Genomic DNA, 24,973 nt, shown 5'->3' with positions numbered 1-24,973 from the left:
TTGGCAAAATGAAACATCTGAGCAGCAGAGGCGACCAAATAGGACAGATGCATGACATTGTAACAGTATGTGTAAACAAGTAAAAGGACGTAGGCAATAGGGATACTTAGGTGCTAAAGTTTTCCCTAACAAGATTCAAATGCGATTTAGGAAAGATAGGTAACTGTAAACATGAAAATCGGCTGAAAACATTTTGGAAAAAGTTTCAATCTCGTCTTTCGTAAATTCCATGACACAAAGAAATCTAGAATTACCGCCAAAGAAATCATCGGTTCTCGCATTGTGTGTATTGTAACTAAAGACAAATTACGCAGGGTTTCTCCCTTATAATACGATGCTCAATTTCGTAAAATTGAATGTCTGCGAGTACACATGAAGAAAAATACAAGGAATTACGATATCTCTTATTTCTGTAATCATCTATGCAATTGTTTCCAAGTTAAACGTAACTTACTGCTAATCAGGGGCAGATCTAGAGCAGATTTGAAGGAGGGGCAGTCGGTAGTAGGGGCACTGAAAAATTTTCAAAAACTGGTTACGAGAGTACGCTGTATAAGAATTTCAGATACCTTTTCAGAATAAACAATATAACTTTGAGGTAATCCTTGAAGTAAATTAACCTATAGGTCTCAGAAACCTCTTCACCTGATTCTCGTTCTTCAAAAGGGGCGCAAAATTTCCAAAAAAGGGGCGCCAGACTTGCTTCAATTCGTTGAGGGAGGGGAAGCTGTCCCTAGTTGTCCCCCCTTAAATCGGATCTCCGCGAACGTAAATTATCAACGAGACACTGCACAATTCTTCTGAAGAAACCTAAGATATCCCACCCCTGTCACCAATGTAAAATAGCATGTATGTTAGTGGCGGTAAAATTACGACCTGTTCCGAGCGGCTAATCAACTTCTTTCTGCTACTATCTCTGTCTGATGCAAACACATAAGGAAACTTGTTCTAATTCGACCAGTCAGACCCCAGAGGAAACAAACTTTCAAGCTTGAGCCTTCTGCAATTATTTGTTGGGGAGACGAGACAACCAAGTTCGCGGAATCTTGCTTACCCCTATGCCGAACAGGCATAAAGATGCGCACTAGCGACTCTTTCTACAACTGCTGTGCAACTTGCGATTATGCGGACAAAGGCAGTAAAGTAAGACTTTGGGAAAACTTAAGAAGGAAAATCAACTATTTTTGAAAAACTCTTTTATATCGAGCACTTTGTAATTCAAACGTTCTTACGATGTCCCAAAGAGCTCGAAATACAAAAGGTGACTGTACAGTTCTACTGCTAATGTAATCTTCCGTTCTCCGCTAACCTAAATAATCGACAAGATACAGAACTGTTTGTTTCACGCATTGCCTGTCCTTTGCGTAAGTAAGCAGAAATCAACTAAAGATCGATTTTATGTATTTTAATAACTAATGATGATTGTTTTTAACACATCAAACTATGAAAAAAGGATGTTTTATCTCCTCCCTCGATTCAACGCTCAAAATGCTTGAGGCTGGTTATAAGGGTTCTGGAGTAAATACCAAAAATAAAATAGAAAACTTTTTCAATCGAAAATAGAAATCTGTTTACCTCAACGCCTTTGACTTTTGTCAATGTAAACAATAAATAAAGTCAGCAGGCACTTAGCACTAAAAATTCAAAAACAATAGAAGTTGGTAAGAAAAGAAATGAAAAATGAAAGTGAAAACACAGAGAAATTGTGACTTGAAGATCACTTTCATGTCATGAATAAAAACTATACACACCAATTATTCACTTATCTATCATTTCCGCACATTTTGCAAGGTGAGCCACCTTCTATATAATATTTTTCTAAATTTTAAGACATTTTCTGCATAAAACAAATCTAAAATTACTTCATGAATGTAATGACATTTAAATACCATAATTAAAGTCAAAGAACTTTATGTAGCCTTTTGCCAATTTGAGGAAGAACAGACCCCACACCAATAATTTATATTTAAAGTTACAAATTCAACAAGCATGTCTTAGAGTCCAAATGAATGTGCACTACTGCCTCCATTCTCCAAACGTTTCTGTTCGTCCTTCAACTGCAGCATGAATACTTTCTTCAATCACTGATTCTGTGAGCAGAATGCTCCTGGTGATTGGAACCGCTTGCTCCATCACAGAATCAACAAGCCTGAAGAATAAAAGATTTTGAAGGATATCTAAACATTGCTTTTTTAGTTCAAGTTAGGGAAAGGCTCACAAGCAAATAGCTAGGCCCAACAAGGGAAAGGAAGAAAGGGTCAGGAAGCGAGAGAGGAAAGATCAAGTTTGTTTAGTTTTGTTTTGACTAAAGACAGGTTTTGAAAAAATTTAACATACCTGAAGACTTTCGTCAGTTCAAAAATTTGAATTTTTAAACAGTTAAACTTTCTCCTGGAAGGTTTATCAACCCAATTATACAAATAAACAAGTTCATATAATTTTAGAGGAATGATAATTCAGGATATCGACTTAACTACCACTGCAGATTTATTTAAATGGAAGACATGGTGGAAAGGCAAGCAAACAAACAAAATAAGCCGTTGAATTGAGAATGTTTTATGAAAAATATGAAAATAGTGCTGCTCTAGGACTGGAGACAACAATCAATAGAAAATGGTAAACTGTGTTTTGTGACGAATTTGTGTACAGGCATCACAAGAAGTTTAGATATGCTGTAAATGTGATGTTCCCACTTCAGGAATAAAATGATGACATTCATCATCAGGTACCATCTTCTATCAGAAGATTGGCTACCATGACCCTCCAGCTATCCCAAAATCTGAGTTTTGGTTTGTTGTCATGGTCATAGATAAAACTGATGACATTAAACAAGTTATATGGAAGACATCACAATGTGCTGTGTTTTGAACTTACCTATCAATCGGCTTTATTATCAATGGTATGCTTGCCATACCAATGGATGTCGTGATTTTGTTTCTTGTGCTAAGTGACAGTGATGATGCAATTCTTGACAAAGATAAGCTCGACAATCTGCAAATTCTGTTGATTGTAAATCCAGGGATAATCACTGAGGCAAGTGCTTGCCAAACGGCCGCCTCAAGAAAAACCTCTACTGACTTTTGGTTTCTTAATTTTTCATTTGTTCTATTTTCCTACAATATCAAAGCAAAGTGACAATCATATTTGACATTTCACTAATTTTTCATTAGTTTTTTAATCCTTTGAGAGTGTTTGGTATATTTTTAAGAGTACAACAATGGTAAACATTATGATTGCATTTTGTAGGATGTGGCACTTTCTTTGCTAACATATTGAGATTGATTTTAAAAAGATAGGGGATGGAGATCTGTAATGTTTGAAACCTCATTGAAAACAGCGAAAGTGAACATCAAATTGACTTTGAAATATTGCCATTGCACACATGAGAACATAATCAATTTGCTTAAATCAGATACCTGTGAAGTTAATGCTCTTAATGCATGATATTTATTATTCTACTTAATTCATGGGATTATTGTTTCAATTCTAAACTCAGTTGTTTCTCCAAACTTGAACGAGTAGAGACTGATGCATCTTGTGTCAGACTTGCCAGGTTTAAAGAAATTTTCTCTGTCAGAAAGTCTCTTTATCAAAAGGTGAAATAGAAACAGCAAAAAATTATACCTGGTAGGATTTGTATGCTTTATCTGATGCATCAGAAACAGCATACAGTGAGGCAACTCCATAGCTTGCAACCACCAATGATTTTGGTACTAAGGATCGAAATGCCTCACCTACCTCATTTGCATAACCTGAAAGTAAACAGCACTGTTTTGGAAATAGCTAAACACTCTCCCTCACTAAAATCATTCCTGTCTTACAAACACCATCTCATAAAAATAATAAGCACTTTAACAAATTTATGAACCTTTAAACATTTTTCAATTTGTTATTGTTGAAACAGCCAAATGTGATTTTTATGTTACAAGAGATGTCACAGATTCCAAATAAAGTTAACAAAATCCCAAAAATCATAGACATGGTATTCCTTCCCTTATGGTTATGGAGTGGTGGTAAGTTGACAAATACTTGCACTGTAATTGTAATCTCTAGCTGTTACCAGGCCTTACAAGGAGCCTAGAAAGTTTTAGGAGCTTGATTGATTGAGCATCTAGTGTGTTCATGCTGTCTAAAAACTAAATCTGAAAAAACCAAAATTTATTTATTGATGATGCTCAATTGAGCACCTAGAAAATTGAAGGTGCTCAGTTTGTCAAGTGCCTACTTTTTGCTCCTCACAAGGCCTGGCTGTTAAGGTTTCTATAAAATCCTTTTTTGCAAATTGAGGAGTAGACAAAAGGACCATTTTCTCTTGGTATACCATTGACAGAGTATTTTTAATGGATAAAGTAGGACAGTATTTTTAACGGAAAATTTCTAAATACAAGACACAAACAGATTTGAAGAAAGAATGATGTAAACTGAGCAAGGCAGCAGCATGGGACTCTCAGTGCCAGAAAAAATTGTTGTATGCTCAATTGACAACACGTGTGGTAATGTATTAACCAAGGGCTAAATACATTAGTTGTAAGCAAAATTCTCAATTTCTGTTCATCCCATATTTACCTACATTTACACAAAAAAATCTGCAAAATCTGAGAACATGGGTGACATGACTGTCCCTCTTTGATATGGAATGACTAGGGGCAGACACTTGATCAAATATTTGGGGGCAAGCCTATTGTTTTAATAAGATGACAACACATTTTCCATTGTTTCAGAACAAAAGACAAGTGTCCTCCAAAGTATTGGGGGTTGGTCACCTCCCCCCTTGCCCCCTCAGGTGTCCGCCACTGGAAATGACACATATAACATATGTCAAGGAGTACCTATTAAGGCACATATGGGTTATTCCCAGATTAAGTGTCAAGAATCGTGTCTCCAAAATTTCCAGTCCCAATATGCCATCTTCAAACTACAATTAAGCATACATGAACTTTCCATCAGGTAGATAAGTGTGTTGGTGTTGATTTAAAAAAGCAACTAATCTTGTTAAGTAGTTGGGAAGATTGTTTTATTACTGCCAACCTTTTTAGACAAATTTCATTATTAGATGGCATGATTAAATGAGCATTCTGAAATCAAGATGGTTTTAGCATCCTTAACTCAAACATTCTACCAAAGAAAAAGATTTGAATCAAGGCTGGGGGCGTACAGTTTTGCTATCGTAAATTTAACCCTTGCAGAAGAACACGCAATAACACCCACGCAGGGGTGGACCTGTAAATTTGCTATCTATCTTATTGTTGTGGTTTAATTGTAAAGAAATTATCGATATGCCATCTTTGTTTGCATCGTTTACAATTTTTTTAGTTTTTCTAAAATCAATAACCCCGGAGAAAAAGGCAAACTTTGAGGAAAAGTTTAGACCATTTGTCCTTTTAAGTTTAGACGCAAGAGTACATACGCAGAGAAGCAAATGCAATCCCTTTAAGCCAATATCCTTAAAATCACATCCTAAACTTTCCAAGAATGACTTAAACATACCTAAGAGCCGAACTGGTGTATCGCGAAACAGATCTACATCCTTGGTAGTTGCCTCCAGTGCTTCGGCCATATTGCACTGCTAAGTGGCCTTTTCGTGTTGTGATTGCTGACTTTTGATCATGACGTCATGCTCTCTTGAATCAATCATCATAATAAATCAATCAATCAATCAATCAATCAATCAATCAATCAATCATCATATTTAGCCGACCCGTACTTTCCAGGAAGCGGGACAAGGTGCTGCGATTAAGTCTCTACTTTTCTGATTTTATCATATATTTTAAGTCTAATGCCGCAGAAAAATATTCTTTCTACTTCATCTTCGACAAAAGTATTACTGAGCCAATCTCTCTCGTTGGAAATGTAGATTATTCTCTTCTAGCTGCATTTTTCAGTACATAAACAAGCTGGACAAATTGGAAAAATGATATGGTGGTTTGCCACCACTATTTTTTATGCCCCAATCTTAATATTATGCACCAGTGAAGCCCCCAGGCCCCAGTCCCATTCCCTGGCCCAGCCCGGCCCCGCGTGCCTGAACTCTCCCGATTTAGGCGGGAGCCTCCCAATTTAAAAGTTTTCGTCCCGTCTCCCCTATTTCAAACCTACACTACCGCTTTCAGAAAATTTTTCACAAATCTGTTATGAAATCCCATTTTGAAAAAAAATGTCGACCAAATTGTTTTTGTCATCTCAATCTTCTTGATAGCTTATGCTTTCACGTTTTTATTGAACGTTGATTCACATTTGAGTTTCCATGAAATACTTTATTCAATACAGCAAGATGAAATAAATCATTTTTATATTTGATATACTGTTGATGAAAAGTCAAATTTTTCAAAAACTTATTTTTGTAGAATTTTTCGCAAATTTTGTCGGCATTAATTTTTACGGGTGCAACAAAATTGAATATATATATTATGGGAATTTCTAAAAAAACTCCAGATGCTAAATATTCTTGGGAGCTTATGTTGGAATGTCTGAAAGTGGAGGATTTATAATCATAGTAAATGAAAAGATCTTATGTGAAATATTTCAAAAGATCACAATTTCGTGAGCATGGAATTCAGTTTTTTGTAGCAAGAAAGACGTTCGTAGGTTTCGGTACTCTGCCCATAGTCATTATAATCATCATAATCATCAATTCAAGAAGGAAGCCTCGACTTCAGCTGTTTTTTGTTGTTGATGTTGATTTTTGACTTTCCTTGACTTCACAAAGAACAGTTACTGAAATGTTTCTCTAATCAAAAAGAAACGGCGAAGAGTAAATGCCTAAATAATGCGTAAGTCAGCAACAGTTTTGTTAATTTAAAGAATAGTTGCCTAAATGGCACATGATTATCAGTGGCCGCTGTATATACCCCAATTAAAATTATTCTGAGACGTAAAACGCTAAACTCAAACTCAAAATCTTTATCAGCAAAAACAAATGTTAATTACAATATACCAAGAATTAAAAGTTAGAATACAAAATTTAGCGTCTTTAAAAATTTAGTTAATTAAGTACACCAGCCCTACTTAGTCTCTTACATTATGCTCGTTTTTCATGCATTCCAGGGGAGAAGCTTGTCTAGTGTTCATATATTGCATTTCATTTTTATCCAATATTGAGAAAAGAATTCCATTTTTTATTTAATTTGCACATGCCAATGGGACACTAGTATCTTTTAAGTATTTTTTCTTGAATACTTGTGATTGCAGGCCTTGAAATGTTGAATCATGTGATTGTGTGATCCATAGAATGTAGATCTTACAATTTTTACGAAAACCTGAAAACCTTTAAAATATAAAATATAACCTTGGTGCTTGAAGGGCAGAAATGGCTTAATAGTTGTTGATAACATGAAGGTAATAAATAATTGTTTATTCACGCTTATCTATTGTGGACTCCCACATTTTCAAAGATGAAGGATTTGAATGTTTCCTTTCTAGAAACACCAGAATTTGAGTATGAAAGCTTTGTGAACTTTCAACCGAAGATTGATGAAATTAAACGAGAACCTGTTGGTGAAGAAAATGAAAGAAAACCAGGAAAAGAAAAGTTTTCACACATTACAGCTTATAATCGAGAATTGCAAGGAACTGATGAAAACCTCAGTGAAGAAAATGAGGTATTTTTTATTCAATATTTGGAAATTATTTGCAATAGATTTTGTAAGGCAAAGATGAGACCCCCAGAAGTTGATTTGGAGTACTATTATTTGTTAATGGGAACATGAGAACCTTTCTATTTGACAGCCCTATAGAGTATGGCTGGTTTTAGATTAATTTTGGTTTGTCAAAACATAAAGGAAATTTATTGTGAATAAGAGACATTCTTGCAGACATGGGTGCACACATGCACACATCTACCAGCAATCCTGAAATATCCCATCAGTTATTGTCCAAAAGCCATGACACCCTTACTTCAAGGGTTAATCATGATAAGGGTTTATAGTTATTCCAGTGAGAAAAATGCACACCTAGAAAGGTGATGCACTGGTAATCTGAATGCTATACTATACCCCTATACAAGGACAGTTGAGCACATTTTCCTATCGAGGGAGCTAAAACGTTTTGGGAGGGGGCTAAGCGTGCTAAAACGAAGGGTAGTGTATTGTTTTGTATGGTTTCCAGTACATTCCAGAAACTTTAGAGAGTTGGCTAAAGACCCCTTACCCCCTCTTCTTCAACGGTCCCTGCCCCTACATTCAGTATTACTCATTTTCCATACAAAAGTGAAAAAGGATTTTTAATCTAGCTTCACTTAGGCTGATTTAAACTCCTTTACCTCCATTATTCACATTGCACCCCTGATTGATTCTTTGAAGAATATAACTTCTTCTCTCTATCCTACACAATCCATGGTTCCCTCCACATGGCTGCATTGTTCCCAATTTTAAACACAGATCAGAGTGTCTTTCTTAAGAAACTTCAAACTCACTCATATCATATCTAACAAACTCACTCCTGACACCAAAACACAGCCAAGAGCTGTTTATGGTGTGCAAGTTGGAGTGACTAGTTGAAATTTAGAGAGACGGGAGGAAAAGGGCTTTCTCTAATTGTTGCTGGTGTCTAGCAATGGGTTAAGACTCCAGATGGTTTTCAATTTGGGATTTTTCCTCATTGCATTTTTAGGCATTTTGAATATTAAAATGATTTCATGTTCTGCCCGGCCTGTTGGACCTTGATGCATATTTAGCAAGTTTTTTGCACATTAAATTTTTGATTAACTTTCAAAATTGCCCCAAGATGACAGTTAACTTGTAGTCAATGCTCTTACTCCCATAAGTTGGATCAAATTGAATTGAAAAGACTGGGATGAAAAAATTTTCATGGAAGGGATTTCCTGAATCATATTAACAGCATTAAAAGTGAATAATTATGAATTTACGTTTCAGGAATCATACAAAACTATGGAGGAAGGGAGAGACTCCTCCAAAGACTGCATAGAATTGGAATATGAAATTGAGCAAGAGGTTTATACATCAGAAAGCGACCAGGAAGACATCCCTGCAATTAGGCAAAAGAGGAGAAGCAAATTAGCAAATAAATATCTCAGAGAGAGTAATTTGGGTGAAGAGTGTACTTGCGATGTTTGTGGCAGAAAGTTGAAGAATGCTCAATCCCTGACATCACACATGCGTGTGCATACTGGAGAAAGGTAAGCAGTATGGGTGCAAGACTACACTAAGTATGATGCCAAAATGGTATTTGAGTGCAGTGCTTGGAGGGATTAAACTTCATGCATTTTACATAGAGAACTGCTCTATTATGCTTTGTTAACATCCTATTCACTCTGGTGTTATATATGATTTGATGTCAACAAGTTTTTATAGCCCCAAAACTTAAGTATTTGTAGGTAAAATATCACAAATCAATGATTTCAGGGTCTTAAAAATTGCTTTTTGTGTTTTTTGGCATTCTCCTTGTCTGAAAGATCTTTGAAAGCAATTACCAACCTTTAATCTCATTCTGTAGTTCACTCTCATTATATTTCATTAATTAGCTTTAAATATTTTTACCTTTCTTATTGATTTAGACCCCTGTAGTAAAGCTTTTGGAATTAATTGACCGGTTTGGAACAAATGTGTCAAAACCGTAAAATGATTCTTGCTTTGACGTTGGCCCTTTTTTAATTTTAGCTTTTAAAGGCATTGAGTCATGGTAAATAGGCCTCCTCTATAGGGGGTCATTTGGTTTTGGCGTGATCACTGCCGATTCATGTGATATTTGCATCCGTTGTTGACAACTTGCTATTGATGGAAATTGTTTTGTCAATCAGTACGGGGTGAGTTCATGTGACCAGTTCCAGGTCAACCAATAGCATTGCAGTCATGAAAATCATGACTCAGCGGATTTTGGCACTTAGGGTATACCCAATCCATTTTATCATGACTCAATGCCTTTAATCTCGTGCATATTCTCTGAAATTTTATGACATGCATAGTACGTAGTAATTTTAAAAACACTTAATTTTAACCACAGGCCATTCAAGTGTGACATTTGTGGCTCAAGTTTTAAACAGGGCGGCACATTGACAGCGCATCGGCGATCACATTTTGGACTTAAACTGTTCACGTGCAAGAGCTGCAAAAAGACCTTCAGCCGCTCAAGTGGCCTACGCAGGCACGAGAAGATACACAGCGGCGAGAAACCGTACTCTTGTGAACTGTGCGGCAAGCAATTTACAAGGTCTAGTCACGTGAGTTCGCATATGAGGGTGCATTATAACGAAGTCCACGAAGCAAGTAGCACAACGGTGGCGATCCCAACTAAACGATTTGCGTGTGATGTTTGCGATAAAACTTTCTTTGATGGCAGCCATCTTAGGAGTCATCAGAGGGTGCACAACGGAGAAAGGCCCTATAAATGTAATATTTGTGATAAGGCATTTGCGCAGTCTAGCACTTTGACAACCCACAAACGAATTCATACCGGGGAAAAGCCGTACCAATGTAATGTCTGTGGTGAAAGGTTTTATGCCAGTGGGATTTTGACAAAACACAAACGCAAACACATCGAGGCAGACTGATATACCAGTTTCTTAGAAGTCTAGTGGGTTTTGTTAAGGGCCTATCTTTACACGGGGAGGTTAGGCTCATTTCTGTCAATACCACGAGATGGAAAATTTAGGCTATGATGCTTTATTTTGAGTGTATTTTGCTAGAGGTACGTTATAATTTTCAACCCTTTATTCATTCAACCGAACTCAACTGATATTTTGATCACATTTCTTTGCAGACTAGCTCTGTGCGGTGATAAAAAACACCGTTGACCATAAAACGTTTTGCTGAAAATAGTAGCGAAAAGTGAACTCTTGGGCAAACTGTTTGTTTTTAAGCAAAAAAGGGAAAGGGCATATTAGTACATGGTGAAAGAAGGCATTTTTCAAATAAGCAAATAGAGATGTTTCCGAACGTTATACCTTTAAAACGCTTTGGATCTCTTGCCTCGTTGCAATCGAAAATATCAGCATATTCTAAGATCATGCGTTTAGCAATATGAATCATTGCTAACGTTGTGTATTCATGTTGAAAGTTAGCCTTCTATGTTTTAATGAATGTAAACAAATTCTATGTAATCTCGGCGGTCCATGAGATGAGAAAAGTCAACCCGGGTTGAGTTTTACCTTTCGTTAACTCGGCTCGAAGCTAATGGAAGCATAACACTTGTGATATGTGTGTGCTTTTCTTCCAATGAATATCAGTGTAAAGCTGTTTTGATTTTCAATCCAAGACTTTCAATCTTATCTGAAGTCTTGCAACTAACACAAACGAGTTTCTAGCGGACATGGCAAATCTCAAACCGGGTGGACTTTTCTGATGCGACAGGCTCCTCAACCGATTTAGGGCGATATGATTTTAGGCACCAGTGAAATATAATTTATCTTGATTTAATCAAATTTGGCAGTTAGACTGTACGATATTGCTACTTTGCTTTGAAACCAAACTGGAGTACCGTAGATTTTATGTAATCTTATAAATATCTAAGTAGAAATTATTTCTTGAGGTATGTTTATCAACAGCAACCATTTTTAAAATGATATTATAGAATTTGCTGGTGTTATCTCCTTGCATCTCTGCATTATTTCCAATTAAGCGTCGTTGTGACAAGTATACTCAACCTTTTAAACCGGATGAAACTGCATTTACTAGTTGTCTAACTAATCCAGAAAGGCCATGAAGAACGATCTTGAGTAGTAATAACAAATATGAGTATAAAGTATTTGAATCACGAGAATGTTGGGAAGAGGATGTAAAAAAGACACTAATCACCAGGGAAGAATTTCGAACACGAGAATAGTAGGAGAAGGCATGTAAAAGTATCATTGTAAGCCACGGTCCTCTAGGGATGAATTTCATTTCGTTTTTATTCTAAAAAGGGGGTGCTCTCTCCTCGATTAGTTTATCTATTGAAAGGGTGCCTCCTTAACAAATTCCCTGCATGCAGGTCTACTATTTTTTACTTAAATCCTTGTTATTCTTTGTATTTGTATTTAATTACACTTAATTAGCTTATCTAAAAATGTTTACACGTAGCGGAATTTTAAAATTATGAACTGAGCATTTAATTTTTAAATATTCATGCAGGTTGAGGATTTCAGTAGCTGTGCTAAAACAGAAAAGCCTAGATTAAAGGGAGTTACAATAGCTTATATGATATACTTGTAGAATCTTTTTACTTAAATCCTTGTTATTCTTTGTATTTGTATTTAATTACACTTAATTAGCTTATCTAAAAATGTTTACACGTAGCGGAATTTTAAAATTATGAACTGAGCATTTAATTTTTAAATATTCATGCAGGTTGAGGATTTCAGTAGCTGTGCTAAAACAGAAAAGCCTAGATTAAAGGGAGTTACAATAGCTTATATGATATACTTGTAGAATCTTGTATAACAAAACTAAATATGAGAATAAAAAGACCTCTCATATAGGCAGCTAGGACAATGTTAATTTAGATCCCCCATTCAGCTGTTTCCATAATTTTGCTTCGCGATGAGAAAATGCTTTTTGGCCTATGCACGTTCTGAGCCGAGGTAGCTGCCAGGTTCTTTTGGTAGAGCGACGATTGCAATTACTACCCTCTGAGCATTCACGGAAAAGTTCTGCTGACTATCGAGGTGCAATGGAATTGAATGCTTTAGCAGTCAGATATGCTGTTTCTTTTCTGATAACATCTCTAATTGATAGACAGCCAAGATTTTGGAGCAGAGGGACAGCAGAAACTTCGTAAGGACTATTTGTAGTTATTCTTGTAGCTCTATTTTGGATCTGTTGGGGAGAATTATGTATGGCTTTACTACAAAATCCCAAAACCGAGCAGCGTAACTGAAATGTAGCTGAACAATTTCTCTATACAATTTCTGGAGATTACCTGATGGAAGAAATTTTTTGGCTGCTTGATAAGACCGAGAGCTCGTTGTGCTTTAGCTTTGACCTCTTCAACATGGTGATCCCATTAGAGTTTGTCGTCGATTCGAACTCCCAGATCCTTAGTGTGGGTTATCATATTGATGTTTTGATCACGTTTTTCAAACCTAGGCTTAGCTTTAGTCTGCTTGTCAAGCCTTAGTCTGCTTGCCAAGCCTTAGTCTGCTTGTCAAGCCTTAGTCTGCTTGTCAAGCCTTAGTCTGCTTGTCAAGCCTTAGGCTGCGTTCACATTGCACAAGCATTTACTTGCGTCATTGCGCAGTAGGTGGCAACCCATCTTTGCGAAAGATTTTCCGTTCACATTGGCAGCTTTTTAATGCGTGCATACGATCAACATTATATTCGATTTTTATAACCCTTTCCGAAATGTATCGTCTAGGACTTGCAGAGAACCCCCATATGAATATGCATTGGAGATTAAGATATCTTTTCCCTCTCTGGAACTTTTCTAATGAGTGGCAATAAACTTAACAAAAATAATCGGTCTGGGTCACTTTCCTCTCTGTTCCTTCTTTCATTGTCTTTTGCTAGGTGATTACAATGTTTTGGATTCTTTGGATCCCATATTGCGGGCCTTTTTCAATTTCGGTGATGAGGAGCTCGAAATCCATCGCGCGTTTAACAAATCTGGCAGCTATCGTTTAGCATTTACCAGCGCTACAGCATTTACTTGCCAATTTCCGTTTGCCAGAAATTGGCCAGTGTGAACACAGCAAGGGGTTAGTATTGCAGAAATCGCGACGCAAAAGTTGGCGCCAGTAAATGCTTGTGCAATGTGAACGCAGCCTTAGTCTGCTTGTCAAGCCTTAGTCTGCTTGTCAAGCCTTAGTCTGCTTGTCAAGCCTTAGTCTGATTTTCAAGCCTTAGTCTGATTTTCAATCTTTTGAAAATTTGATCTGGCTCCAATTATCAAAGACTGTGTTTTGTAAATTCACAAGATCCTGGATTAAATCATCTTACTGTTTTAAAAGGCATTTCAAGGAGTGGAAAATCGCAGTATCATCAGCATACATGGTGACCTTTCCTTTGTTTAGGCAGAATGATAGATCATTTATATCATAAGAAACAAAAGTGGGCCATGACGAGAGTCCTGAGTGACACCACAATTTGTATCGTTAACACTAGCGGAGGTGGAATTGACCTTGCAGAGCTGCTTTCACTCAGGTTAGTAGAATATGAACCAATCAAGCTCTAGTCCACTTATTCCGTATTTTCTAGCTTCTTTAGTGGGATATCATGATACCAAGAGCAAATGAAAAAGAGGGTCCGGAGACAGAGCAGCTACTCTATGTTTACGTCGGATACTTTCGTGCCCGTTAGTGTGTCGTGAAACTAAACATAAACTTTTGTTGGAGTATATTTCCATTTTCTCTACACCACAATATTATATATAACTATAAATATTTACGCAAGAAACTATATCTAACCACGATATCCATGCATCGTTGGTTTAATGCACAAATAACCAATCAGAATGAAGAACCACCATAGTGTACTAACCCTGAGCGAGTTGCTGTGATTTTGTTTTGGTGACTGTCAAACGTCCAAGTCAATTTCCATGATATAAAGATAAGGCACTTTTTCCCATGTTGACCCTCAATAACTAATGCCGGATACTTAAAAGAGAGGAAGACCCTCTTAGGGCGAGGCGCTCAAGTTAGAATTAGCCAATCACGAAGGGAACAGACTGCCTTTAAGAAAGTTTACAGTAAAACCAAACTTCTGTTATTTGTAATGTTTTTGAACATCAATATCTACAACATTTTCCGGTGAGATCAATAGCCTCACTTAAATACATAATAGAAGACTCTTCATTAGAGATGAACATATATAAACTTGCACTCTGCGGTGATTGTGGCAAATTCTGATGCTTTTTATCACGAAACTTGTTTAATTTCCGAGGCATATGACAATTAGGATCAAGCAAAGAAGAGGCAAAACTTAAAATTGAACTCAAATACAATGTTCATATTTACAATTCATACCAAAACCTTGATTATATATTGATTCTAAACGATTTAATTACACAAGAAATTTCTTTTTTTGATACTTATAAAAGGATCGCTAGGAATGGAAAAAACACAATAGTATTTTGATGTTCCGATAAAAGTAAAGTGAGATGAACCATAGAATAAGTTTTCTATGAACCAACTTACTAAAGAGAATTGAAATAAAAAATTTACCTATTTTCATTTGAATTTTGTATTTGTTTTTGTTACTACCTACTTATCCTCGAAGAGAAATGTTTCATTTTGCAAACAGTTGGCAAAACTCTTATTTATTGATACAAATGTTTTTTCACGGTTCCTCAATTAGCGGCAGTTTCATTAAACACATGAATTGTAAAAATACTTTTATGATGACATTGTCAAAATTTTGTTGATTCATTCAATAATAGAGCTAGGGAATTAAATGCCTACCAAAATTGAGATTATCAAAGACTAGAAAATATTGATACATAAGAATATACTTGATTATCAAAATAAATGAATAACATATGAAAATTTAACAAGTTCCACTGATGGATTGACCTCTATGAGACGCATTACCTCTCGACCACGCCAACTTTGATTCCATTGGCTGGGCTAATTGTGACTCCAAAGTTCAATTTGAGTGGGTGTGGCTGCAAAATGATGTTCATTGTAAACTTCAAATGTTCCCAATGTTTTAGCAAAGTGTTATGACATAGTTAAAAGAAAAATCAGCCAAAGTAGTATGTGTGAGCTGTCTTCTTGCAGGTCTAAATTCTTCAGTGTAGCCCGATAAAATAATTACAGAAAATCATCTCCCAAAAATCTCGTTGAATGCAATTGAGTAAGGGCTTACGAAACAGCTTTAACACCTTGCAACAGATTTATCAAGTTTTATCTATACGCAGAAAGACAACGAAATTTTCCATTTGATATTGAGATATCCATAAAAAAATGATTTATATGTCCATAATTTGCTTGCTGAAAATATTGAATTTCTTCTAAATAAAAGATGCACAGAGTTTAAAATGAAAATACCTCTGTTTCTTTGGTCTTCACAAAACGAAATTTCTTCAGTAGGGTGATAAGAGTGAGCTTAGCCTCGGTCAGAGCAAATCGCATTCCAACACAATTGCGAGGCCCGTGGCCGAATGGCATGAAAGTGTATGGAATGATTTCGCCTTTCCTCTCTTGGCTGAACCTGTAATAGATAAAGTGCTTGAATTAGGAATAATTTCAGTATAGGAAAGACAAATTAAGAATAACATTCTGGTGATTTGAGAGCCTTGAGAAGTGTGTGACTGGAAATGGAACAATCACTTGGCTGGCACAATAAAAAGTCAAGAGCGAACGGTTAAACATGCCATCCAATACTCATCAAACAGGAATTGCTTCAATACAAACCTTTCCGGGTCGAAGGCATAAGGATCTTTCCAGAACTGTTCCGATCGATGTATCGCTAAAATTGGAATGATAAGCATTGTTCCAGCTGGTATCGTTAATCTTCCAAACACGCAGTCCTTTCCGGTCTTTCGCAATGTTCTACAACGGGAAGGAGACTCTGGTTACAGTCACATAAAATGTTGCTTGAAAAGCCGTGATATTTGGCGGAGTGTCAAGCCCTGGCAAAACGACTAAACATTTCACTAAACAATTCACTCAACTTTTGCTTAGTCAAAGTTTAGTGAAAAGTTTAGTCGTTTTGCCACCCTGTTTAGTGTTGTTTAGTCGTGTTGAGTGTTGTTCAGCAAAGTTTGATCCTGGTCAAAAATGTTTAGTGTTGTTTAGTGTTGTTTAGCAAATGTTTAGTCGTTTCGCCACCAATTAAACATTTCTTGTGATCGCGCAAGCGCACTAGCTGTGGAAATCCAAAGGTTTTCGTCTGTTTTCATAGGTTTTTCTGTCTCTACGTGACACAAAAAGCCTTTATGAGACATCTGCATATCTCGTTGTAGTCTGACATCTGCATATATCACATACGCTACTGTGTCTCCTTCAACAGTCAACTTTGTTGTTAATGTGCTAAAAAGTCTTTCCTTTCCGCGTCGCTTCATCCAATTCTTATTTTTATCCATTGCTTGTGCATGCAACAAAATAAACCAAAAGCAAATTCCTATGCAAAATCCCCTACAACTCAACAGCGTCATGGACAGCTTGCAGCTCAGACAAGTTGAGTGAAGATTAGTGAAAAGTTTAGTCACGTTTTGCCAACCTCGCTAAACTTCGCTCAACGTCACTAAACAAAAGTTGAGTGAAATGTTTAGTGAAATGTTTAGTCGTTTTGCCAGGGCTTTACTGTAAACGGAGGTTTGCAAACTTTTCGGAACTATAAACGGTAACGGTAATGTGAATTTAAGCAATTTTAAGTACGTGACGTAGTAAAGGGAGAAGACTATTTTCACAATGAGAGCGCGACTGTCTAGTGATTGTTAAAAGATCATCTACTTACTCCCATCCTGGTGGGTACAAGCGAAGAGATTCGTTGAAAACGCAGTCGAGGTAGCTGAATCTTTGGATCTCATTGTAAATATCGGCATCCTGAGGGAGAAAATAGACACGAAATTTGTTTTTACATTTAATTCTGATTTAAGTGATAAGGTAAAAAAATACTGGAATAGCCTTCTATAAAGAACGTGCATGCAGCTTCAAGACCTACGCTGATATCGCAAACAACGGGCAGTTTTTGATCCAGATTACTTTCCACTGCAAAAACCTTCTGTAATCCTGAGATTACTTAGACAAAGTCTAGACGTTAATTGAGATTCGAGGCGAAATTATTTGTTTGCTGTTGTTTTAAGGTGTCCGCTATAAGAAGTTGGGCGTTTAAAGCAGATTTTGCTAAGGAAACAGAGCCATATTGCGTTCTAGGTTCATAAAGGGAAAGCTAGAAATAAATTTGAAATATGCAGGAAGGAAGCAAATTAACAGCTGAAGGCTCCTCTTGGTTCAAAAAGCTCTTGATATGTTGTAAGGTTTTGTTCCAGGGCGTAAGGGTGTCTGTAATTGTACTAATCATCTGTGACTAATAAATCTTTATGGAAAGCTGTTTTTTAAAGCTTGCAACTGATTGCGACTGAAAGCGACCAAGAACGACCGACCACAACCGGCAGTTAAACTGGCATTGACTGACAACGACTTTCTACGATTGACATTGACTGAAAACTACTGACAGCAATTGATAGCTGCTGACAATTAGTGACAACTATTGGCAGCGCCAAAAGCTCTGCCAAGTGGCTGTTACAGCGTCATCAACCTAAAACCCATGTAACTGAATCGCGTAACTTCGAATTTCCGTGGTTGACTGGGGTACCTTAAGCGTTGAATATTTATGATATTACCACAGCTGCCCAGTCAACACTTCAGGCTTCCCATTTCAGAGGCGGGTCCAGAGCAAAGTTAAAGGAGGGGCAGTCGGTAGTGGGGGCGCTAAAAAATTTTCAAAAATTGGTGACGAGAGTACGCTGTATACAACAATTTCAGATCCATTTTCAGAATAAACAACATAGCTTTGAGGTAATCTTTGAAGCAAATCAACCTATCGGTCTTAGAAACTTTTTCCCCTGATTCCCATTCTTCAAAAGGGGCGCACAATTTCCAAAAAAGTGGCGCCAGACTTGCTTCAACTTTTCAATGGAGGGGCAATTGACCCTAGTTGCCCCCCATTTTGTCACTAAAGAAAGAGAAGTTTCATTGGACTCTTGGAACCGCAACCTGCTGCAGTCTGCCGCGGTAACTTTAAATGACGAAATGCCGTAGCACCATCATACGCAACGTTGTGGTTTACTTATGTTTCATCAATAACAATCTCTGCTACTTAAAGTTAGCGACACAGCACAAATAGCTTCAAACTAATACCTCTGAGTTCATGTCGCAGTCTTTCACTTCGTTGTACAGCCGTTCTTGAATTTCAGGATGCAATGCAAGTAGGTAGGTCGTGTAGGCCAGTGCGTTGCTTGTGGTCTCATACCCAGCCAGTAAGAATGAAATTGCGGAGGCGTAAATATCCGCATCACTCAATTTCAGCTGACCATCAACCTTGCTTTCAGTTAGCAGCAACTGCAAGAAGTCCTTTCTCTGTTGATATGAAAAGGAGTAGTTTAATTGATCAAAGCAACTCATTTTGGTGCCTCCTAGAAAAACAGAACTTTCTTTGAATTGTTCTTAGCCAATGCCCTTCTAATGAAAAGCGTAGTGATCAGTCACTAATTGTTAGCTTATTAGTCAATACCAATTGACTAATCACTTAGCGTGAAACCACACAGATTCTAATTGATTGGCTCATATTTGATTGACAGGTAGATCAAGCCCTATCAATTGCCTTTCAATAGAAGTTTCGTCACTCAACTTCTAGTCCTGTCAAATAAACCTACATAATGAGTTAGTATACTAACCGTGGATGGACTCATCTTCCTTTCTTCTATCACAGGCTTTATAAGTCTGATCAAGTACGACGGGTCCGGGGCAGTGAAGCACTTTTTGAAGAAATCTTTGATACAAATGGGCATTGGCAACATATCTGTAAATAATAAATTGAGTAAGCTGTCCTTTTCTCTTAGCATATGTAAAAAGAAGAACAAAAAAGGATCAACACACCATACTTGACGTGAAAATGCCAAAAAAGAGCTTGAAATAACACGAAAACCCTGTGGATTAGTATTTCGTCTTCACTAAACTGGTCTGTTCCAGAATCAAAAAATTGTCTAAACTCTAGATACAGTCTTAAGGGTTTACGGTATTGCGGTATTTGCATTTTTCTCGGCTGGTATTTCTGTAATCTTTCTCAAACTGGGCGGTTTTTATCGAATTTAATACCCTGTATTCGGTATAATTCCGATTTTAGATTGAACAATGTGTTTTGAAGAGCAACATACTACAAGGATTTTTTGCTTACAATTTCCATATATTTAGGGCTAGGCAAGTTCTTTGCAACCACTTTCTGCTCAATTATACATTCTTTTGGTTGAAATTTACAGAAAATATAATTTCTCCCTAGATTTTATTCTTAAACCACATCTACTTCTGAGTAGATTAATTAGTAAAACTGAATCTTCCCTAAAAGTTTCTCTGCTGACACCACAAGCTTTTTTTTCGTAGATCATGGTTACAAAGTCGAAAATAGGTAAAACGTTATGTGGCGGGAAGTCATCTCCCTAGCTGACTTCCCTTCAAAGAGTCTATGAGCTAAAATCGCTCTTATGTTTCACTTACCGATAAATATACCACCCAACCCACGCTGAAAGAATTTATCTGCAGCTTTTGAAATCTTCTTGTCTCCTTTTAACTGGAATTCGGTCTTCAACCCGAAAGCAACTGATAGAATCACTTCCATTGCCATCCGCTCAAAGATCCTAAAGATAACAAACATGTCGAACGCTTAGAATACATTATTTCTTTCATTTATTTGTATTAATTATTTCATGAATTATAACCTCACGAAAAACTGTTCTGTAACATTGCTCAGGGCCGCCAAGAGGTTTTTTAAAGAGGCCCTTTAGTAAGACCTTTTTAAAGAGGCCCGAAGGCTTAAAATGTGGCTTAATTAGATTAGCTTAAAATGTATTTCCGAATATTCCTTATAGTTACCTTCTCGCAATTATTTTCTTGAAATCGTTAAAAACATTGTACAGCTTTGTAGACATGCTGCCTTTTTTAAAAGTGGAATTCATTAATCCATGAGGCCCTGTTACAGTTCCTTCCCCCCCCCCCCCCCCCTCTGCTCGTCCTCTTGGCGGCCTTGACAAAATATATTACTTTGCAAAAAGCCTTCATTGCTTAAAGAGTAGAAGGGGATGGTTGAATGTGCCGCTGGAAATTACCGTTGTTTTTCTAAGAAAAGTAGCAATACTTTTGTACACATATCGGAATGACTCACTTGTTAATGTCAATAATATCTTCAGTTTTGGCCTGCTTCTTCAAAACTTCTGCCATGGTTTTGACTGACTGCATCACAAGCGGAATTGTCTAAATAGCAAATAGTATGCAACCAATTTAATTATGATGAAATGATACCAAATTTTTAAAAGTTCAGTAACAGAGCATTTAAAAGGTGTCAACTTCTTCAAAATGTATTTATGATGAAGTTTGATATGGTAAAGTTTGAATAAGAAAAACTCGAGATGCTAGAAAAAAGAATCGGAGGACATTTTTGGAACTTCAAATGTTTGCATTTTGGAAAACAGGAAAATATCACGCCGGCAAGTATCCACTCGTGATAGATTCTTGCACGTGCTTGTGAATGAATACCCCCCCCCCCCCTAGAGAGTTTGCATCAGCGAAGCTGCAAATACCCTATTTTATGAAACCTTGAAGGAAGAGTTGGAAAACAGGAAAATATCACGCCGGCAAGTATCCACCCATGATAGATTCTTGCACGTGCTTGTGAATGAATACCCACCCTACCCCCCCTTAGAGAGTTTGCATCAGCGAAGCTGCAAATACCCTATTTTATGAAACCTTGAAGGAAGAGACGCTCATCAATTCACCTGAGCATTTTTTCATGTAAATCTTTGCATCGAGACTTACCTGCTTGATTTTGCTTGCTGAAAACGTCGGGCTGATCGTGGGGCGAATTCTCTTCCAATGTTTGTATTTTCCAGTTAACAAATTCAAATGCATTGGCCATTTGTGATTGCCATGGGAATACTTGGAAAGGAAAGATACAAAAATTAGCTTGAAATGATATGGATATGTTACATTGAACAAAGATGCTCTGATGACTATCTCAACACGAAGAATAAATCATTACTTGTAGCATGAGCAAAACTTCATAGGCTTTACTTACATCTCTATCATGGAAATTTGCGAATTCCTTTACAAAAACGACTTCAAGTACTTTAGGATCAGCAACAATAACCACCGGGAGCCTTCCCCAGTATAATCTAAAGAAGAAATTTGAAATGCAATATTGCAATCGTACTTAAAAATCATATTTGTTAAGAATTCAAAGGGAAAATTCAAGAGAAACTGGAGGGTTGTGAATTGAGATGAATAATAATGGATTTAAAATTCATGTGCCATTATTTCCGAATCCAGAAGACATTACGCTTCCATGTCTGTGAGCTTGTGGAAGGTTATGCAACGATAAAAGTGTTGAGAAGGGCCAATGCATAACCAGAAAAGACCCAAGACTATATTCTAGAGGAAGGTTGGGTAATTTTCTTAACACTGCAAAAAGAGAAATGAACAAAATCAACTCACCCAAATATGTTACCCAGTTTTCTCATGTTTGTCATAGCAAACTCCATATTACTGCCCTAAAATGTAACATCCGACAGAATCACAACATGGCAATTGATTTCCAGCACCCCTCTTGAGCATAATAGCTAGATACAGCCCTGTCACCAACAAAGATGCAAAGTTTTGTTTTAAATTGTAATTGCAGCATTTTGCGGAAAATATCCGCAAACATGGAAGATCCACGATTGCTGAGCACAAGATTCGATGAAGACGATAAGGACAGCGAGTTTTCAAACCTGATCGCCAACAGTGGCTATTTGGGATACACCCCGTAGAGTATCTTTGGCTAACATGCGAAATCTTAGAGTTGTAAGGAGTCGTAACGATATCCAGATGGTTGCAGAAAGTCGTTTTGCAAAAAGAGGGGAGAGATTTTTGTCCAAGAAGAAGAGGTCCATGAAGAAATTAAAGTCAGAATGATAGGAATCAAAATGAATGAAAGTAAAATAAACTAAATTTATATCAGAGATAAAAAATAAAAGAGATTAGAAACATACCTCTCTTTCAACATCAAATAAATTTCCAGTGAAATAGCTGAAATTTGGGTGAGGAATTCCATATTTCTTAAATGTTAAGAATGGTCTCACGAACAGCCTGCAAGGAGAAAATGTTACATTAAACAACCGAATGCAGAACAAATTTTTGATAGGCAACGGGTAAAGTAAGACATTTTCTACGATAAAAAGGTGAACGTGCTATTGTCCAAGCGAAGCGAATTCCTTTGGACTCATCAAGATTGCAATTGAATAGTTCTTCCGAAAGTTGTGAATAGCTGCTAGAGAAACGTGGGTGGGTGCTCGGGAAGACCACACGCAAAATCCCTTGAACGTTTGAAATTGTAAAAACGAAGTATTTTCCTGAAAAAGAAGATTCTATGGTAGTAGCCCGCAAATCTCCCCTAACATATTCATTTGATAGATCAAAACCGTATCTCCGATGACACGATGAAGAAGAACCGTACCGCGGTGTCCGATGTCTTGTAAAAGTAATCACAGTCTCTTAAAATTTATAACCACCAGGATGGCTGAACACTTCACAGAGGGCTCTATGCACAACGTGTTTTTAACGGAATAAAACATTTGTATCTTTATAGAAAGTTTTTCTTGTAAAATTTTTTGAAGATTTTCAATTTCTGCTCTTAGCCCGAAAGAGGTGATGGAGGGGGGAGGGGAAGGGGTGGAGGCACAAAGGACCCTACTTTGTACTATATTACAGAGTACTCCAAAAACCAAAAAAGATTTTAACCAATTTTTCAATCATATGAAAACAAAATGCCAAATATCTCAATAACAATTGTTGCATTGCATAAGTTTGCAGGCAGGCCACCACTTAAAGGGTAAAAAGGCAGTACAAAAGACACAATGAAAATTAGCTGACTTACCAGCAGAAAAATGCCGCAACAGCAAGGATTATAAAAATCATCATGAAACTGTCGTGAAATTCATCAACGACATCAATAACACCCATCATGAAGTCCAGTAATTCTTTGTAAAGTATTTTATTCTTCTTGGATTTTGCCTGACTTCAGTCAAGAAAGCAAGCAACCTTCTCATCCGAATGTGTAGCTAAATTGAGATTCAGTGCTGTGGAAAGTCTCTTTTCTAGGGGTACGCGATTAATTAGGCCTGAAAGCAAGTGGGTTGTCATACGTCATCGTGAGGAAGAATCTTTAAAATGAAAAGCTGTGATTACGTAAAAATATGCCTCCGCAAATATGCGCCTTGATTTTGTTGCAGGAGCGAAACACTGGAGCGAAACTGGAATTGTGAAGGAGCTGAATGGCTTGACGTAATAGCACGAATTGTTTGTTGGGATTTCTCACTGGTTGCTAAGCAGAACAGAAAAGGGTCTTTATTCTGTGGTAGTAATTAAAAGCATCTTCCTTTATCATTGTGTACCGCACGCAAGATTTTGCACTGCTCTTAAAAACAAAAGCAAATATTCGAAAATAGATTTAATGCTTTATCTTTGCAAGTTATTTTTAGTAGTCGATACCTCCCGCAAACCTGGTATTTTGGAGTAAACATCCCGCCGATTCTAAAACACTGCAAGAACAGACTGAACACCCCAAGAACACCCCAATAACACCCTAAGAAAAAGCTATTAAGCAGCTGAACACCAAAACATACCAAAATCGGCATATCATTCGAAAAATAATTTGGTAAATCAATCGAAATTAATTTTGGGGCGGGAAAGGCCTGATAATTCTAATGCTGTTGGTGTTGTTACAACCAACTGATGTTTTGCGCGCGAAAAGTGTGAATGGGACAGTGCCTAATTTAAGGGACTTTTACAATACCACTTATTATGACTAAAAATGTTTAGGCCCCTCTAGGGGGGCCCAGCAAATTTTTAAAACTGAATGCCCTCGATTGGCTAAAAATGCATTTTCGAGACATACACTCTTTTTTTTATAAGAACAATTTTATAAGAACACGAGCCTCAAAATTGGTCAAAAGTTAAGAAAAATTTAAGAACAAGCTGAGGCTGAGCTTCTGCAAAATGCAATTTTGAACAACGTTTTTTCTCAAAATCGAGGATTTTTAGCGATGAGTGGGTGCTTTTTCGTCGAATATTCAAACTTTTCGGCAAATGAAGGTTGTCTCACTCACTTTATTGGAAAATGAGGCCTGAACACCTCCCTAGAGCGAAAAAGCTAGCACTCGCGCTGCTCACAACCTATTAAATTAAGAACAAATTAAGAACAATCCAGCCTCAAATTTTCGAAAAAATTAAGAACAGTCAGCCTGAACTGAAATTTACTGGTTCTTATAAAAAAAAGTGTAAAATGATTAGAATATGATATGAAAAAATACCCCATGGAGGAATGAAATTTACATTTACTTTTAAGATTTTTTAATA

General features: G+C 36.9%; 3 protein-coding genes across 3 annotated transcripts; 1 reads left to right on the top strand and 2 right to left on the bottom strand.

Moving 5' to 3' along the window:
* Nucleotides 1–1,710: 1,710 nt before the first annotated feature.
* Nucleotides 1,711–5,611, bottom strand: LOC135683451 (mitochondrial fission process protein 1). The gene is made up of 4 exons (XM_065198705.2): nt 5,488–5,611; nt 3,625–3,752; nt 2,875–3,113; nt 1,711–2,149 (listed from the first exon to the last, which is right to left on the bottom strand). Exons 1-4 carry the CDS (start codon nt 5,555–5,557, stop codon nt 2,017–2,019), a joined length of 570 nt encoding a protein of 189 aa, XP_065054777.2. The 5' UTR covers nt 5,558–5,611; the 3' UTR covers nt 1,711–2,016.
* Nucleotides 5,612–6,626: 1,015 nt separating this feature from the next.
* LOC135683608 (uncharacterized) lies at nt 6,627–15,004 on the top strand. The gene is made up of 4 exons (XM_089109430.1): nt 6,627–6,770; nt 7,420–7,598; nt 8,871–9,133; nt 9,958–15,004. The coding sequence occupies exons 1-4, from the start codon at nt 6,767–6,769 to the stop codon at nt 10,502–10,504; spliced, it is 993 nt and encodes a 330-aa protein (XP_088965556.1). The 5' UTR covers nt 6,627–6,766; the 3' UTR covers nt 10,505–15,004.
* An 8-nt stretch (nt 15,005–15,012) lies between these two features.
* LOC135683303 (cytochrome P450 3A31) lies at nt 15,013–24,387 on the bottom strand. The gene is made up of 13 exons (XM_065198522.2): nt 23,493–24,387; nt 22,609–22,705; nt 22,073–22,128; nt 21,657–21,753; nt 21,398–21,517; nt 20,748–20,836; nt 20,084–20,223; nt 19,267–19,391; nt 18,731–18,949; nt 17,325–17,413; nt 16,280–16,417; nt 15,914–16,076; nt 15,013–15,528 (listed from the first exon to the last, which is right to left on the bottom strand). Exons 1-13 carry the CDS (start codon nt 23,579–23,581, stop codon nt 15,451–15,453), a joined length of 1,500 nt encoding a protein of 499 aa, XP_065054594.2. The 5' UTR covers nt 23,582–24,387; the 3' UTR covers nt 15,013–15,450.
* Nucleotides 24,388–24,973: the final 586 nt, after the last annotated feature.

Source organism: Rhopilema esculentum, chromosome 7, assembly GCF_057945365.1.
Source record: "Rhopilema esculentum isolate cy_ngs chromosome 7, ASM5794536v1, whole genome shotgun sequence".
Classification (NCBI taxonomy): domain Eukaryota; kingdom Metazoa; phylum Cnidaria; class Scyphozoa; order Rhizostomeae; family Rhizostomatidae; genus Rhopilema; species Rhopilema esculentum.
Note: the sequence above shows the minus strand (reverse complement) of the source record. Positions and strands in the feature narration are given on the sequence as shown.

Bases quoted from the DNA above. Each gene is read 5' to 3' on its own strand.
- LOC135683303 (XM_065198522.2), bottom strand. From the start codon at position 23,581: ATGATGGGTGTTATTGATGTCGTTGATGAATTTCACGACAGTTTCATG. The intron at 22,129-22,608 runs GTATGTTTCTAA...GTTACATTTTAG, and splicing joins TATTTGATGTTGAAAGAGAG to GGCAGTAATATGGAGTTTGC. The intron at 20,224-20,747 runs GTGAGTCATTCC...TGTTATCTTTAG, and splicing joins GATATTATTGACATTAACAA to GATCTTTGAGCGGATGGCAA.
- LOC135683451 (XM_065198705.2), bottom strand. From the start codon at position 5,557: ATGGCCGAAGCACTGGAGGCAACTACCAAGGATGTAGATCTGTTTCGC. The intron at 3,753-5,487 runs GTATGTTTAAGT...GTTTACTTTCAG, and splicing joins TACACCAGTTCGGCTCTTAG to GTTATGCAAATGAGGTAGGT. The intron at 3,114-3,624 runs GTATAATTTTTT...TTGATATTGTAG, and splicing joins AAGCATACAAATCCTACCAG to GAAAATAGAACAAATGAAAA.
- LOC135683608 (XM_089109430.1), top strand. The intron at 7,599-8,870 runs GTATTTTTTATT...TTTACGTTTCAG, and splicing joins ACCTCAGTGAAGAAAATGAG to GAATCATACAAAACTATGGA. The intron at 9,134-9,957 runs GTAAGCAGTATG...TTTTAACCACAG, and splicing joins CGTGTGCATACTGGAGAAAG to GCCATTCAAGTGTGACATTT.